The sequence below is a fragment of the Typopeltis vanoorti genome, chromosome 10 (assembly GCF_054136105.1).
Source record: "Typopeltis vanoorti isolate ZY-2024b chromosome 10, IOZ_Tvanoo_1.0, whole genome shotgun sequence".
NCBI lineage: Eukaryota > Metazoa > Arthropoda > Arachnida > Uropygi > Thelyphonidae > Typopeltis > Typopeltis vanoorti.
In genome coordinates, this window is record NC_143558.1 from 13499144 (window position 1) to 13515676 (window position 16533).

Here is a 16533-nt window from a genome sequence, read left to right on the forward strand (position 1 = left end):
AGCAAGAGGGTAAGGAGTGGTTTCTTTGCATGGAGGGTGGTTGAACCATGGATTGCATTGCCTGATGGAGTGGTGAGAGTGAGAATGGTCAATGAGTTCAAGGAGTGGTATGATAGACTTTGTGTTTCTTAGGGGGGGGGGGAACCTCCCCTCGATGAGTCTTGATATACCTCGTGTTTCTTAGGAAGGACCACCGACGATGAGTCTTTTGACTCCATGGAGGCCTGAATAATAATAATAATAATTTATATATTAATGATATTGGGATATGGTTTAACTAGTGATATGCAGCTGTTTTCAGATGATGCAAAATTGAGAAGAGCAATGCAGAGTTCAGCAGATGTTATTGCCTTACAGGAGGACTTGATTAGATTACATGAATGGGCAAGTAAATGGAACTGTCAGTTCAGTGTTGCAAAGTGTAAGGTTTGAAATTTTGGTAAGCAATCACAGATTCAAAGTATACACTTGGTGGGGAAACTTTAAAGGAGGTAAAGGAGATGAGAGATCTGGGAGTGGAAAATGAAATTCAGGAGCCGCATTTCACAAGTTGTGAAGATGTCACATTGGATAATGGCAATGATGCAGAGGACCCTGACATGCAGAAATAAAAGGTTATGATGCTATCGTGTAAGGCATTGATTAGGCCTTATATAGATTATAGTTCACAGATTTAAATGGTGACGAGGATAAGTTAGGTGTCCAGAGAAGATTCAGAGAGATGGTGCATGGTCTTTAGAATGTGGAGTATAAGAACAGATTGAGAGAATATAAATTACAAAGCCTCATGAACAGGAGGGGGGGGGGGGAATATGATCGGGACATATAAGTTAGTCAGGGGTTGTGATCAGGTTAACATGGAAGAGATTTTTCATATAATGGGAGAGATTAGAACAAGCAGCCACCCTGGAAACTGTATAAAGAGGGTATGGGCCGAGGAAAGAGGAGAAGGTTCTTTACATGTAGAGTGGCTGGTGAGTGGAATGAATTGCCAGAATGTAGACACATTGAATCAGTTTAAGGCATGGTTTGATGCGCTTTGTGTGTGATAGTGTGCCTTCCACAATGAGAATCTGACTCCATGGAAGTCAGATGTTAACAATAATAATAATTCTTGTGCTAACTGTTCATATTTCCAAGACAATAAATTGAGTCTAGTAGAGAAGACTTACCAGCTTATTATGTCATAGTCTCACACTCTCTCTTATCCTCTGTGACTAAGTCACCAGTTTCTTCTCTGATCATGCATGAATGCATGCATTGTCATGGTGGGTGTTTCATCTTATCAGACTTCTCTTTGAATGAAGGGATACCATCATGTCTCTGAGATTTCATCCACACTATTCTTTCTATGCTTAAAGGCATTGTCTTACCAACCCACCTACATCAAAATCCCATCTAATTGATGATATCAGAAACTTAAACCACAATCCTGGTTTATTTAAGATAATGCAATATGTGACTACATACCTAACCTGCTGCTATTTAATTTGTACAAAATATTTCATCTGTTACTGTGCATAGATAGTGGAAAAGATGCAAAGGTGAGTGACAAGATAAGTGAGTGATGAGCAGAACAGTCATTATGAGGATAGAACTAAAAGTTTTTTGGGTTAAAAATTTGACTAAATTTTTAACTTCAAAAAAGATGGGAAAAGATGATATGATAGAAAGAAATGTCACTAAAGAAGTTTCATAAAAATAATACAGATGAAATTTTTTGACACATGACAAGAAAGAACAAGGGAACACCTCTGGAACTTATGTATGAGTATGGTCAGCAAAATGTGAGAAAAATATTTTTTGCTTGGTGTGTAAAGACTAATTGGAATGGATTGCTAGATGGGCTTTATCAGTGAATGAGTTCAAAGAGAGCTATGATAGGTATTGAGTGAATAATGGTTATTGTGGATTTCCTGTAATGATTCTACAGATTCCATGTGTATATCTGAATAAATAATGATGATAACAACAACTATGATTAACTCTAAGAACATTTGGGTTAGAGACAGATGTTGAAAGTTTCTCCATTTGGTTATACTATAAATTAAAGATGCCAAGAAATTATATTCTTGGTTTAATCCTTTATCCAAGTGTAAGCAAACAAAGTCTGCATGTCAAGTAACTTCACAATTGGACAACTCATTTAGCCTCTACATACGAGTTGCCCAGTCGTGAAGTTACTTCACATGCAAACTTTGTTTGCTTACACTTGGATAAAGGATTAAACCAAGATTATAAATTCTTATCATCTTTAATTTTGGTTAATGAAAATAGTCCAGTAGATCCAAACCAAGAACGGTAATTAAAGCAAAATCTAACCTGCATCATATTCTGGATCAAAAGTCTCAGGATCTATTAACTTCAGTAACCACTCCAAGTCAGAATCTTCCAAAAGTCCAATCAGCAAAAGTTTATCTGCAAGCTTTATAAGTGGTCTGAAAGTAAACATGTAAAACACTGTCAATTTGTTAGATTCCTCTCCCTCCCCAATCCACTATCACTGATAATACAGTGTATTTCAATGAAATAACAAACTTGGAAGAGTGTTATGATTGGTATATTTCATGAAAGATATTTTAGGTAAATTGGAATTCTTCATTAACTACCAAGAATGTTTATTTTATCCAAATAAAAATAAAAGTTGATTTTTTTCTGTTGTTTTATTATTATTATTATTATTATTATTCCTGACACCTCAGGAGTCCGAAGACTCATCGCGGGAGGACACCTACAAGTGATACAACTGTCTCAACCACTACACTGAACCTCTACCACGAATCATCTCCATCAATGCCATCTACCGCTCACCTCCACCACAACTGGTATTCTATGTCTGTAAATTGCATGTGTGTTCTGAAGGGCCGATTTGTCTGTATGCAGAATGAAAAACCCAAGTTTCTGGGAGAAAAAACTCTGCTACCTCCGTATGAGATCAGATAACTCACCTTCGATTGAAAATTGTCCAGATAAAGATTCCTCCTGTTACGACGAGAATCGAACTTAGGCCTATTCCAATCGAAGGGCGCAATGTACTGTCGTTCTTCCAATTGCACTACGGAAGCCCTTACTTAAGTAGTTATTTTGTATATCATATCCTCCTGCAAAAATACAAAAATCTAAAATGCACTAGTACCAGGACCGCCACGTATAGGTGTGCAGGCTGTTTGACACACAAGGGCAGCTAATCAAAGGGACAGCAATTTGATTGATTATATGTATAATAAAATTTATTTTTATGGCATCATTTAAGGAATCCCAGAATTATATATACAATATCTTTATGATGTATCTTATATTCATTTAGACATAGTATAGCCATGGTTGCATGCATCTGGTATTGTCATTGTGTTATTAATGATGAGACTTCTGTAGTGAAAATAAAAAGAGGAGTTAGACAAGTTTGTATCCTTTCACCAAATCTATTTAATATCTATAGTGAGACAGTGATGAAAAAGATTGAAAAACAAAAAATAGGAATTAGTATCAATGGTATAAAATACAACAATCTTAGATATGCTGATGATACCATTCTAATAGCGGAAAAGAGAAAAAAAATTAATCAAATTAATGCAGAAGGTAAACTAATTGAAGAAGGTAAAGAACTTGGATTAGATATAAATGCAAAAAAGACCAAATTGATGAAAATCTCAAAAGAAAGCAGATCCGAGCCAGAAATATTCATAAACAATATGAAAATTGAACATACAACAGAATACAAATAATAAATTTAGTTTAATCCTTTATCCAAGTGTGTGCAAACAAAGTTTGTGCCTGAAAGTATCTTCAGGACTGGGGTAAAGTGGTACAACCAGGCAACTCCTTGCAAAGGTGGAGCAAGCTATATGCATAATGTTATGCATTAAGGGAAGGGACACTACCCAAACTAGTTTCGACCTTAATTGAGGTCTCTTCAGTGGGAGCCAGGCCCAAGTGGAGATACCAGGCAGAAGCATTAGCAAGGTCATCTCCTTCTATAGGAGCTGCCAAACGGTGTGCCACCTTTTTATAAAATTACTCTGGATTTAGAGAAAGATGTTGAAAGTTTATTTTTCACTTGATCAGACTATAATAAAGTTAGTTTAATCCTTTATCCAAGTGTGTACAAACAAAGTTTGCACCTGAAAGTATCTTCAGGACTGGGGTAAAGTGATACAACACCGGGCAACTCCTTGCAAAGGTGGAGCAAGCTACCAATACTCCTTCTCAGTATCTCCCATAATGCAAAACACATCTCCTTGCAGATATGTATAATGTTATGCATTAAGGGAAGGGCCACTACCCAGACTAGTTTCAACCTTTATTGAGGTCTCTTCAGTGGGAGCAGCCAGGCCCAAGTGGAGATACCAAGGCAGAAGCATTAGCAAGGTCATCTCCTCCTATAGGAGCTGCCAAATGGTGTGCCACCTTTTTTATTAAATTACTCTGCATTTAGAGAAAGATGTTGAAAGTTTATTTTTCACTTGGTCAGACTATAATAAACCACTTTATGTACCACTTTACAGTCCAGAAGATACTTTCAGGTGCAAACTTTGTTTGCACACACTTGGATAAAGGATTAAACTAAATTTATTATATTCTGACCAAGTGAAAAATAAACTTTCAACAACAGCATACAAATATTTAGGTACCTACTTTACTGCAGATTGAAAGCAAGATAAAGAAATAAAAATAAGAACAGCCATAGCTAAAGATGCATTCTGGAAAAATAAAAATCTGCTCAGAAGTTCTGTGAACATCGAGACAAAGAAAAGAATGATAAGAACATTAGTGTGGCCATTTTTCACATATGGAAATGAGACCTGGATATTCAAGAAGAGAGTAAGGCAACAGATAATGGCCTTTGAAATGTGGTGCTATAGGAGAGCAATGAAAATCTCATGGACAGAACATGTGACAAATATTGCGGAGAGCAAGGATTATGAATGATATTCTGGATGAAATGTGTGAGGAGATGGGAGTACAGTTTGTTAATGTGTGGAATGAGTTTGAGGGACGAAGTGAGCTGTATGGGAGCGATGGACTAGATTTGAGTGGTTATGGTGTGAGTCGCTTGGAGAGACTGCTGCTGGAAGGTAGAGAAGTGAATAGAGAGAATGAATCAGATCGAGAGGGGAGTGATGTGGAAGAGCAGCATAAAGAAGACAGGAGAGATTGAAGTAGTGGAAATGAATGTGGAAGTGAGTGGTATGAGTATAGAAAATGAGAGAATGGGTGTGCAAGAGGAGCAGGGAAACGGCGAGGCTCAGGGTGGACACGGATACACAGCGTGAGAAAGGTGGATGCTCCAAGAGGAGGTGAGAGAATGTGTAGGCAGGAAAGTAATGGGATGATCAGGGATCAAAAGGAAACAGATGGAATTGCAAAGGGTTCTAAAATGAAGAAGCAGAAAGGGAAATGGCCCCAGTCCAGCATGGAGAGATCACATCGAGTGAGTGGTATCGGTGGAACTAGCTGTAGATCCAGAAATGAGTTGATGTGTTTGTATACCAATGCTAGAAGTATAAGAAACAAGGCGGATGAAATGGTTGCACTAATTGCGTCTGTGCACCCAGAGATTGTCGGAATAAGTGAGACATGGTTAGATGAGGATGACATCCTGACAGGAATAGAGATGGAAAGGTATGATGTGTTTCGTGAGGATAGAAGGGGTAAAAAGGGAGGGGGAGTGCTATTGATGATAGAGAAAGAGTTATGTCCATACAAGGTAGAGATGCAAGAGGGAAATGGGGCCAGTGGTTTTGAGGCAGTATGGTGTGAGATAGAGGTGAATAGAATCAAATACTTGGTGGGATGTTGTTATAGACCTGGTAATGTGGATGGTGGTGATAGTGAAATGTATAGTCAAATAAGCCAAGCAAATAAGAAAAGGGTGATCATTATGGGTGATTTTAATTATGGCAATATAGACTGGAATGAAGAGATAGCAACTGGAAGTAAAGAAAATGAGTTTCTTGAGTTTTTGAGGGATAACTACCTCAGACAGTATGTAACAGAGGGCACAAGAGGATTAAGGGTCTTGGATTTGGTCATCTCATCGGAGGATGTAATTATCAATGAGGTATCAAATCATCCACCAATTGGTGAAAGTGACCATGAGGTGATTACTTGGGTGGTTGCCAGCAGTGCAAGGACCCCTGTGAAAAAAGGGTATATGTGGAACTACAAGGGGGGTGATTATGAAGAGCTCAGGAGACAGCTTGCAGGTGTAGCATGGAATGAGGAGTTAGCTGGAAAAGAGATCAATGCAGCTTGGGGGATTTTCAAAAAATATTTAGTGGATGCAATGTCTAAATGTATACCACGGGTGAGAAGGTTAAATAAGTTAGATGTGAGATGGATGAATAAAGAGATTAAGCATGCAATACAGAGAAAAAGGGCATTGTGGAGGCAGCATAAGAGAAGTGGAACTAACCAATTTCATGAGTTCTACAAAGACCAGTCAAGGAGAGTGACTTGGTTGGTGAGAGTAGCTAAAGAGAGGTATGAACAGCAGTTAGCTAATGAAGCTAAAAAGAATCCTAGGGAGTTCTTTCGATATGTAGCCAGCAAAAGAAAGAATGATTATGGAAGGATGATATTGATTGGAGAAAATGGTATAAAGACAGCTGTTGCAGAATGTGTGGTGGAGATACTTAATGAGCAGTTCATAAAGATCTTTCAATCTTGTGAATGTGACTTCATGGAGAGATTAAGAGCAGTTGATGATGGGGAGGAGAGACTGACTGTAAGTGAGCAAGAGGTGTTTGGGGAGTTGAGTAAACTAGATGTAAATAAGGCTGTGGGACTTGATAATATATCACCGCATATTCTGAAGGAATGTGCCAGAGTGTTGACACCTGCCTTGACATATTTTTTTAATACGAGTCTTGCACTTGGTCAAGTCCCTAAAGAGTGGAAGGAGGGCAAGATTGTGCCACTTCATAAAGGAGGTGATCGTACTCAAGCATCAAACTATAGGCCTATCTGTGTGTCAGGTGTTGTGGTTACGTTGTTGGAGAAGCTTGTGAGAACTAGGATCCAGAGTTGGGTTGACAACAATGGTATAATCTTTGATGGACAGCATGGATTTGCTAAAGGGATGTCGTGTTTTAGTAATCTACTTACTTATTACAATAAAGTGACTGCTTCCTTGGACAGAGGAGAAGGATACACAGTAATATACTTGGATTTTGCAAAAGCTTTTGATAGAGTACCTCATGATAAGTTGACAGTCAAACTAGAGCAGATGGGGTTGGATATTAGATTAGTGCATTGGATTGGAGACTGGCTATCTGATAGGTATCAACAAGTTGTGTATGGGGGTGCAATATCCAGGAAAAGGAAAGTCACTAGTGGAGTGCCTCAGGAATCTGTTTTAGGGCCATTACTATTTAACTTGTATATTAATGATATTGGCGAAGATTTGGATGGAGATATTCAGTTGTTTGCAGATGATGCAAAGTTGGGACGAACCATAAAGAGTAGTGAAGATGTTGTGGCCTTGCAAGAAGACTTGAATAAATTGAGTGATTGGGCAAGCAAATGGGGATGCGAGTTCAATGTTGCAAAATGTAAGGTTTTAAAATTTGGAAAACAAAGATGGGATGCAGAATTTATGCTTGGTGAGAATATATTGTTGGAAGTAGAGGAAATAAGAGATCTGGGAGTGATAGTGGATAAGGATCTAAAATTTAGGGGACACATCGCCAAAATTGTGAAGACAACACAAAGACTTCTGGGAATGATGAGGAAGACACTGACGTGTAGAAGTAGGGAGATTCTTGTTCCATTGTATAAGGCTTTGATTAGGCCACACATGGAGTATTGTGCCCAGATTTGGTCACCTGGTTTTCAGAAGGATGCAGAGATGTTGGAAAGGGTGCAAAGGCGACTGACTAAGGTAGTTTCTGACCTCTGGAATGTCGAGTATGAGGAAAGATTGAAAAGATGTAATTTGCAGAGTCTAGTGGAGAGAAGGAAGAGGGGAGATATGATAGAGACCTACAAGTTGGTAAGGGGTTGTTATAGGATCAATGGTGGAGAAGTTCTACAGAGAATAGTGGGAGATCAGGGGAGAACCAGAGGTCATACCTGGAAACTGTATAAAGAGGGTGTGAGTAGGGGAGTGAGAGGCAGGTTTTTTTCGTGCAGAGTTGTGAATGATTGGAATGCCTTACCTGAGAGTGTGGTGTCTGCAAGGAGTTTGAATGTGTTTAAGACCCGGTATGATGAGATGTGTGTGAGATAAAAGGACCTCCTAGATGAGTCTTTGACTCCATGAGGTCTTGTTTTAAATAATAATAATAATAATAAATACAGATGTACTACAGAGAATGAGAACACAGAGATCTTCATTACAGAAAACGATCTAGCTGTGAAAATCTCATGGACAGAACATGTGACAAATACAGATGTACTACAGAGAATGAGAACACAGAGAACTTCATTACAGAAAACGATCCAGAGAAAAAAAATGAGATTGACAGCACATTTACTGAGAGGTTCTGCAGGACAGAGGATACTAACAGTTTTAGAAGGAAAAATTATGGGAAAACGATCAAGAAGCAAAAAACAAAGGACATGGCTTGAAGATATAAGATCATGGACAGGATCACATGGCTATGCAGAAACAAAAAGGAAAGCCACCAACAGAGAGAACTGGAAGGACACGGTGCTGCACCCTCTCACTGAGGAAGCTATATGAAGAAGAAGAAGACAGCCATGGTTGCATGCATCTGGTATTGTCATTGTGTTATTGCATCTTGCATGATCTTATGTACAGAACTGGTGCTAGGGTCTTTGGCGCCCGAATGCAATTTCTATCTAAGCGCCTCTGTAACGATCCGGGCGTGTGTGGTTCTTTCACGATAATAAAAATTTAAATTATTTGAAATTTCTTAAATAAATTTTGACAGAACAGCTACACGTTGGTTCTCTAAATGTAACGAACCGGGGTGTTGACTAGGCAGGATAATCGTTAAAAGCCCGAATATTCAAAAAATTCTTAAAAGTTAATGCAAATTTTGACAAAGCCAATTCACTTTAATCGTTGAATACAATGATACAGGGATTATATTCAGGCCTTCTCACCGACCCAAATCGCTAACAAAATTAAAATGAATTTTAATTAAAGTTAAAATTTATTTGAACTAAAGTTTAAAAAATTCTTTCATTTTATAAGTTAGTAAATTCTTAGTAACTTGTGAAAATTTTTTAATAATTTTTATAAGTGGAACTATCTTTTAGGAAAATAAAAGAAACTCAAGATAGATGGGAAAATAAAAAAGAATTCAGAAATAATTAGAACATTTACTATAAGTATTCAAAAAATAACATCTTTACAGAATAACATAAATAATTAACAGTCCCACAGTAAAGCTGTGGGACTGGATGGTATTTCGCCACGAGTTTTGAGAGAATGTGCTAGCGAATTGACAATACCTTTAACGTGGCTTTACAATGAAAGTCTGGCTTTGGCAAAGGTGCCCAGGGAATGGAAGGAAGGTAAGATAGTGCCATTGCATAAGGGTGGAACAGACTGGAAGTGTCTAATTATAGGCCAGTCTGTGTGTCATCAGTAGTTGTTAAGATCTTGGAGAAAGTAGTGAGGGACCGTGTACAGCATTGGGCAGATGAGGGTAATGTTATCTGTGAGAATCAACATGGATTTGTGAAAGGACGCTCTTGTTTTAGCAATATGCTAGCCTTTTATAATAAAGTTACAAGAGCATTAGATGAGGGAAAGGCATATACTGCAATTTTCTTAGACTTGGCGAAGGCATTTGACAGGGTGCCACATGATAAGCTGATATTTAAGTTGCAGCACATGGGTCTGGATGTCAGATTGGTCAACTGGATTCAGGATTGGCTGTCTGATAGGTATCAGAGAGTTGTGTATGGTGGAGCAGTTTCCAGGAGGCAGAGGGTTACAAGTGGGGTCCCACAGGGCTCAGTACTAGGACCTATATTGTTTAACCTTTATATCAATGACATAGCCAGTGGATTGCAGGGGGATATTCAGTTGTTTGCGGATGATGCGAAGCTGGGAAGGATTATTAGTAATAGCGCAGATGTGGTAGCCCTGCAAGAGGATTTAAATAAGCTAGATAGATGGGCAAATGAATGGGGATGTCAGTTTAATGCAGCAAAATGTAAGGTCTTGAGGTTTGGGAAACATCGATGGGATGCTGCTTACTCTATGGGAGGAGTTATACTGGAGGAAGTAGGGGAGACAAGAGATCTGGGGTTGATGATTGATAGAAACCTGAAGTTTAGGGGACATATTGCAAAGGTGGTGAAGGTAACACAGAGGATTGCTGCTATTATGAGAAGGACACTGACCTGCAGAGATAAGAGGGTTATCATTCCGTTGTATAAGTCTCTGATCAGACCACACTTGGACTATTGTTCTCAGATTTGGTCCCCAGGATTTGAAGGGGATAAATTAACTGTGGAAAGGATACAAAGACGGATGACAAAGATGGTTTCAGGACTGTACAAGGATAGTTATGAGGATCGGCTGAGAGAATGTGGACTGCAGAGTTTGGCGGATAGAAGAAGGAGAGGTGATATGATTGAGACTTTTAAACTGTTGAGAGGTGGTTACAGGGTTGACACTGGGGAGTTCTTTCGCTTGGTTGATCAGCGGGAAGGAGTGATGACAAGAGGCCATCCCTGGAAGTTACGAAAGGAAACTGTGAGCAAGAGGGTAAGGAGTGGTTTCTTTGTGTGGAGGGTGGTTGAGCCGTGGAATGCATTGCCTGATGGAGTGGTGGGAGCGAGGACGGTCAGTGACTTTAAAGAGTGGTATGATAGACTTTGTGTTTCTCAGGGGGGGACCTCCCTTCGATGAGTCTTGACAGACTTTATGTCTTAGGAAGGACCTCCCTCGATGAGTCTTTTGACTCCTTGGAGGCCTGAATAATAATAATAATAATAATAATAATAAATATACTTGAAATTTTTTAAATTAAAATTTCAGGGTTTTTGATTTCATATTCGCAAAATTAGAAATAATGGTCTTAATGTCTAATTCCACACATATATCATTTTCAATAGCTATTAACTCCAAATTAACAAGCCTTTTATGTGACATACTTGCTCTTAAGTAGGTTTTAATCAATTTCAATTTGGAAAAGGAATGTTCACCGCTCACTGATGTTCGTAGTCAAATTGTCGTGTCTTCTTTCGTCGTCGAACTTCCGTACCAGTTTTAAATTCTTGTTCTCATTCCACCTCTTCACTCCATTCACCTCTTTTAGAACTTCTTTAAAATTTGTATCAGATCGATACTCTTCTAAGAATATTTTTAAGTTTTCGACAGATTGTAAAGCAAGTGTAATGTTCATATTTTTGTCTTGAAGCATTTTACTCACAGGTTTATTCTGTTAAGTAAATCATACCAAGTTATATGAGAGCAAATAAATTTGTAGTCCTTTATTTTAGCACATAATGTTTGTGCTTCATACTGAGTTTTTTATTAAAATTTTCATTATTTAAAATTTCAAAAAAGTGCATAGTAAATTTCTCCTAACTGATATCGTAGAGGGTGGACTGCATTAATTTTACTTTCCCATCGTGTTTTTGATGGCTGTTTCAATGTTAAATTTTTTACAAACTTTAAAAGGATTGCCCAACATTTGTAAGAGAATGAAAAGAAATTGTATATTTCTTGAATAATTGCAAAGAAACTAATTGTATCTGCATTCACTTTGGCTGCATCGTTAATGATTAAATTTAGAGTATGAGCAGCAAATGGCATGTAAAAAGCTCGAGGATTTTTGTTCAAAAGGAAATTTTGGAGCCCGTATTTTTTTCCCGTTCATATTTGCCGCATTGTCATACCCTTGACCTCGCATGTCTTCAATGGGGATATTCCATTTTTCCAGTTGTTCCATTATTGTTGCACATAAACCACGTCCTGTGGAATCTGATATATCTACAAAACCTAAAAAGTTTTTCCTGATCTTGACAATTCTATTGTCACAGGAAACAAAGCAAATAATAATGGTCATTTGTTCTGTTTTACTTGCATCATGTGTGCAGTCTAAAATTAAGGAATAATATTTAGATTTTCGAATTGATAATAAAATTGTATCCCTGATTGCATGACTTAAAGTTTCCAATATTTCCTTTTGTCTGTCTTTACTCAAATAGTGTTCTCTGTTGTTTCGATGTAGGGCCCTTTCAACATGATTTTTCCATAATGGGATCAAACTTCGCAAACAGTTCGACTAATTTTAAAAAATTGCCGTCATTCCTTTCATATAATTTATCAGATGATCTGTGAAAAGCTAAAGTTTAGCTACCAAGGAATTTTATAATTTCAATCAAGCGTTCTAAAACACTCGTCCAATGTTTCTTTTCCATTTCATACATGCTTTGAGTCTGGCAATCAATAGTAGTTTTGATTATTAAATTTTTATTAAGTTCCTCCCATTTTAAGAAATTTTTCATGTGAGTTAAACTAGTCTCATGTCTATGCAAAGTTTTACTTAAATTTCTCCAATCGTTATAACCTTCTACAAGACTACTTGATTCAGTAAGTGCAAAACATTTGCAACAAAAGCAAAAAACAGAATTTAAAGTTTCGGAATAAATAATAAATGAGCCATGTTCTTGGCACGAGCTCCCCGTTTTCCATTTTTCTATTATAATACGTGTCGCCAAATTTACGACCTATGTATCTCTGGGATATATTATATTTTTCTTTTGAACAGGCCCCATTTCAATTAAAACAACTCATAATTTTTCATCAATATTTCCCCATTCACCTGGATCTTCTAAATTTACAGAGACTAACAATGTGTTAGTTTCGTGGTCAACTACAACTAAATTTTTCCTAACTGTTTTTCATTTAAATCATGTGTCTTGTTATCGTGTTCAGTTGGAATAGTACTTTCATGAAAACTGGATGATATGCATGGTTCTTCAACTCTGATTTCTGATGTATCGAGTTGGTTACAATCTGCATCAGAATATTTTAATATTTTAACAAATTTATTAAGAGCCCCAGTTTGTTTCTTAATAACTGCTTGTATCGCAGCATGACGCTTACGATTTTGTGCACCGGATAACTTTTTTTAAAATTTTTGATTCCATTTCTATTTTATACACACAAGAAATTATTAGACAACATGACACAGAGACGAAATAATAGTCCGCACTGCGCTGCTGTCAGTAGCCTACTGAGATGCATACCATATGACTGGCTAACTAGCAACAAATGTTTTGTACGAAAATTCGTTTCTGCACATAAAAACCATTCACAGTTTCACTTTAGATAGACTGCTGTAGACACAACATTCTGCAGGCAAGTTTAGCTTATCTTGATGTAAAATTGTAAACAGCCGGCTGATCAAAGAGGAGGGAATATACAATTTTTTTAAATTTTTATTCAGTGTATCCAGCCTTATTTATTTTAATATTGATCATTCTAAGAATTTTTGGTTTTTATGATAAAAATTTTGTTTCCTAAAAATGAACTTATTAACCATGCCCTAGCAGTGGCGGCCCCTTCGTGGCGGCGCCCGCATGCACAGCATGCTCTGCATGCTCTGCATGCCCGCTTCCGCTGGCCCTGCTTATGTATATTTTAATTGACAATTTTTCAGAGAAGTCTGCAAATATAAGGGTAAGTGATATTTATTATATTGTAAAAAGTTGTAGCATAGTGCTTGAGAAATTAATATGTTTAATATTGATTTCAAGTATTGTTTATCAATTCATTTATTTATTTATTTATATATAACCAAACCCATCATGAAAATTCTTAAAAATTAATAATTATATTTAAATTTTAAATATCGAATTGTGGATGTCAGAAAAATAATATTATACATATAAAAAAAAACAACTTTGTCTGGAATAAATTTAATTTAATCCTTTATCCAAGTGTGAGCAAACAAAGTTTGTGCCTGAAAATATCTTCAGGATTGAGGCAAGGTGGTGCATCTGTTGGCAACTCGTAGCAAAGGTGGACCAAGCTCTCATCACTCCTTGTCTCAGCATCTCCCACCATACAATGCACATCTCCTTGTGAACATGTATAATGTTATGCATTAAGGGAAGGGCCACTACCAAGACTGGTTTCGACCTTTATTCAGGTCTCGTCAGTGGGAGGCATTTGCTCACACTTTGATAAAGGATTAAACTAAATTTATTATAGTCTAACCAAGTGCAAAATAAACTTCCTACATCTTTCTCTAAATCCAGACTAATTTAATAATAATGGAGTACACCTGTTGGCAACTCATATAGGTAAATATGACCTCTCCATTGTTTCATCCTTAGTGTCACCACTTCTGGGTCTGCCTCCCACTGACGAGACCTCACAAAAGGTCGAAACCAGTGCAAGTCTGGCTATGAGAGGCTCTGCTTGGGAAGTAGGTTTTTACCTGTCTCTGAGTGGGGCCACCACTGAGATTATGGCTTTGCTTGGTTGTGGGGATGAGCCTGCCACTGGGTAGAGCCAATGTTGAGAAGTTCTTCTCGGTGACAGGGTAAGCCTGTCACCGAGTGGAACAATGCTGAGTTTGCCCAACTCAGCATTGTTCCACTTTCGGGATCGTCTTTTTTTTGCCGCTTCACCTATACAAAAGTCGAAACTGGTCTGGGTAGTGGCCCTTCCCTTAATTCATATCATTATACATGTTTGCAAGGAGATGTGCTTTGTATGGTGGGAGATATTGAGACAAGGAGTGATGAGAGCTTGGTCTACCTTTGCTACGAGTTGCCAAGAGATGCACCACCTTGCCTCAGTACTGAAGATATTTTCAGGCGCAAACTTTGTTTGCTCACACTTGGATAAAGGATTAAACTAAATTTATCATAGTCTAACCAAGTGAAAAATAAACTACCTACAACTTTGTCTGGAGCCAAATACAGGAAAAGAAAAGCAAAGAAATTACAAAAGAAATTCTACTAAACAATGGCTATATTGAGTTCTCATATTCAAAATTCAAAATAAACAAAACTGTTGTCAAATACAAGATGGGAAAGACATATAGAAGCAATAAAGCCTCTTAAAATTAACATACACGAAATTTATCAAGTCCTCTTGGAAATAACTGAAGACACAGCTAAGGATATTGAATCAAGAACACAAGCTAATAATCTTGTTTAAAAAATTACATCCTTAAAAATTTTTTGTTCAATTATTATATAGCATGATATTTTAACTAAAATTAATGTTGTCAGTAAAATGATGCAAATCTCTTCATTTAATATAAAAACAGTTATTGAATGTGTTGAACAGATTACAAAAAGGATTAACAGATTATAAGACAGACAAAATTTTGAAAGTGTTATTAATTCCTCAAAGAAGATAGCAGATATTTTGGATGTAGAACCAGTTTTTCCAAATATTTGAAAAATAAAAAAGAAAAGAATGATTGGTTATGAAGCAGATGAACCTCTAACTAGTTCAAAAGATAATTTTAAAATATACTTTTTTTGGTGATATTAGACAGTACTGTATCATCTCTAATTAAAAGGTTAATGTTGTTAAAGGCGAATAATGAAATATTTAAAATCATCCATAATGTCAAGTCATTGAAACAATGGAAGGAGGAAGATATCTTAAAACATTGTAAAGGTTTACAATAAAAACTAATCAATAGATCTTTGCCACAGTTTGTTTCTTAAATACTTTGTTTTAAAAAAAAAATAATAACAATAAATTCACACTCACACAAACAAATTCTCATTACTTCCTCCAATTGGATCTCTCATTGGCCTCAGACCTTTAACTACTGCATCATCTAAGGCTTCCATGATAAACTGCTTCAAGACATCTACAGGGAAATATGGCGTACTCAGATCTTTATATGGAATGGCTTTGTCACTACAAAAGAAAAATAATAACTTCCATTATGCACTTAAGGATGTTAGATTCCACTATATTAATATGTATATATATTTATAAATCAAGTCAATTAACTAACTATATAATTAGTTAAATGATATTTAACTATTATTTATTTTACAGATATGATTTTCTTTAACAAATCAAATTAAAATTTTAAGATGGACACATAAAAGAAAAAAAAATTGAAACATAAATAATGTGATGTTAATATTATCATTTAAACTCTACTTTTATTGTTTTATTATTATTATTATTATGTAAAACCTCCAGGGAGTCCAAAGCCTCATCAAGGGAGGACACCTACTCTACAACTCTCTGTCTCCACCACTCAAATCCACGGTCAATGTCAAAAACTAACTTACTCAATTGCCTCTGGACCCTTTCCAACATCTCTTCATCCTTTTGAAAACTAGGTGACTATATCTGTGCACAGTAGTCCATATGTGGTCTTGCACTCAACTGCCTTCTGACCATCATTACTTATTAAGGTTAATCTTTCATAGTCATTCTTTCTCTTACTTGCCACGTAATCCCAAAATTTCAAAGAACTTTTGGAGAATTTTTTGCCCTGCTCGGCTAGATTCTTCTCATAATCTGATTTTGGCATCCTTGCAATGCTGGTCATCTTTCTTGCCTGTTTCTGAGTTTGTTGGTCACCTTTCTCTTTATATATCCTCCACAGC

The 16533-nt window shown here is 36.8% G+C and overlaps 1 protein-coding gene across 3 annotated transcripts in view; it reads right to left on the reverse strand.

The window, feature by feature from the left end:
- RyR (Ryanodine receptor) overlaps window positions 1-16533 on the reverse strand; it is a 1703288-nt gene that overhangs the window by 1042970 nt on the left and 643785 nt on the right. For all 3 annotated transcript variants that reach the window (XM_090399345.1, XM_090399347.1, XM_090399344.1), the window contains exons 44-45: window positions 15674-15826; window positions 2323-2438 (exon numbers count right to left, since the gene is read on the reverse strand). In XM_090399345.1, the coding sequence (XP_090255471.1) occupies window positions 2323-2438; window positions 15674-15826 (269 nt within the window). The remainder of the gene's footprint in view (window positions 1-2322; window positions 2439-15673; window positions 15827-16533) is intronic.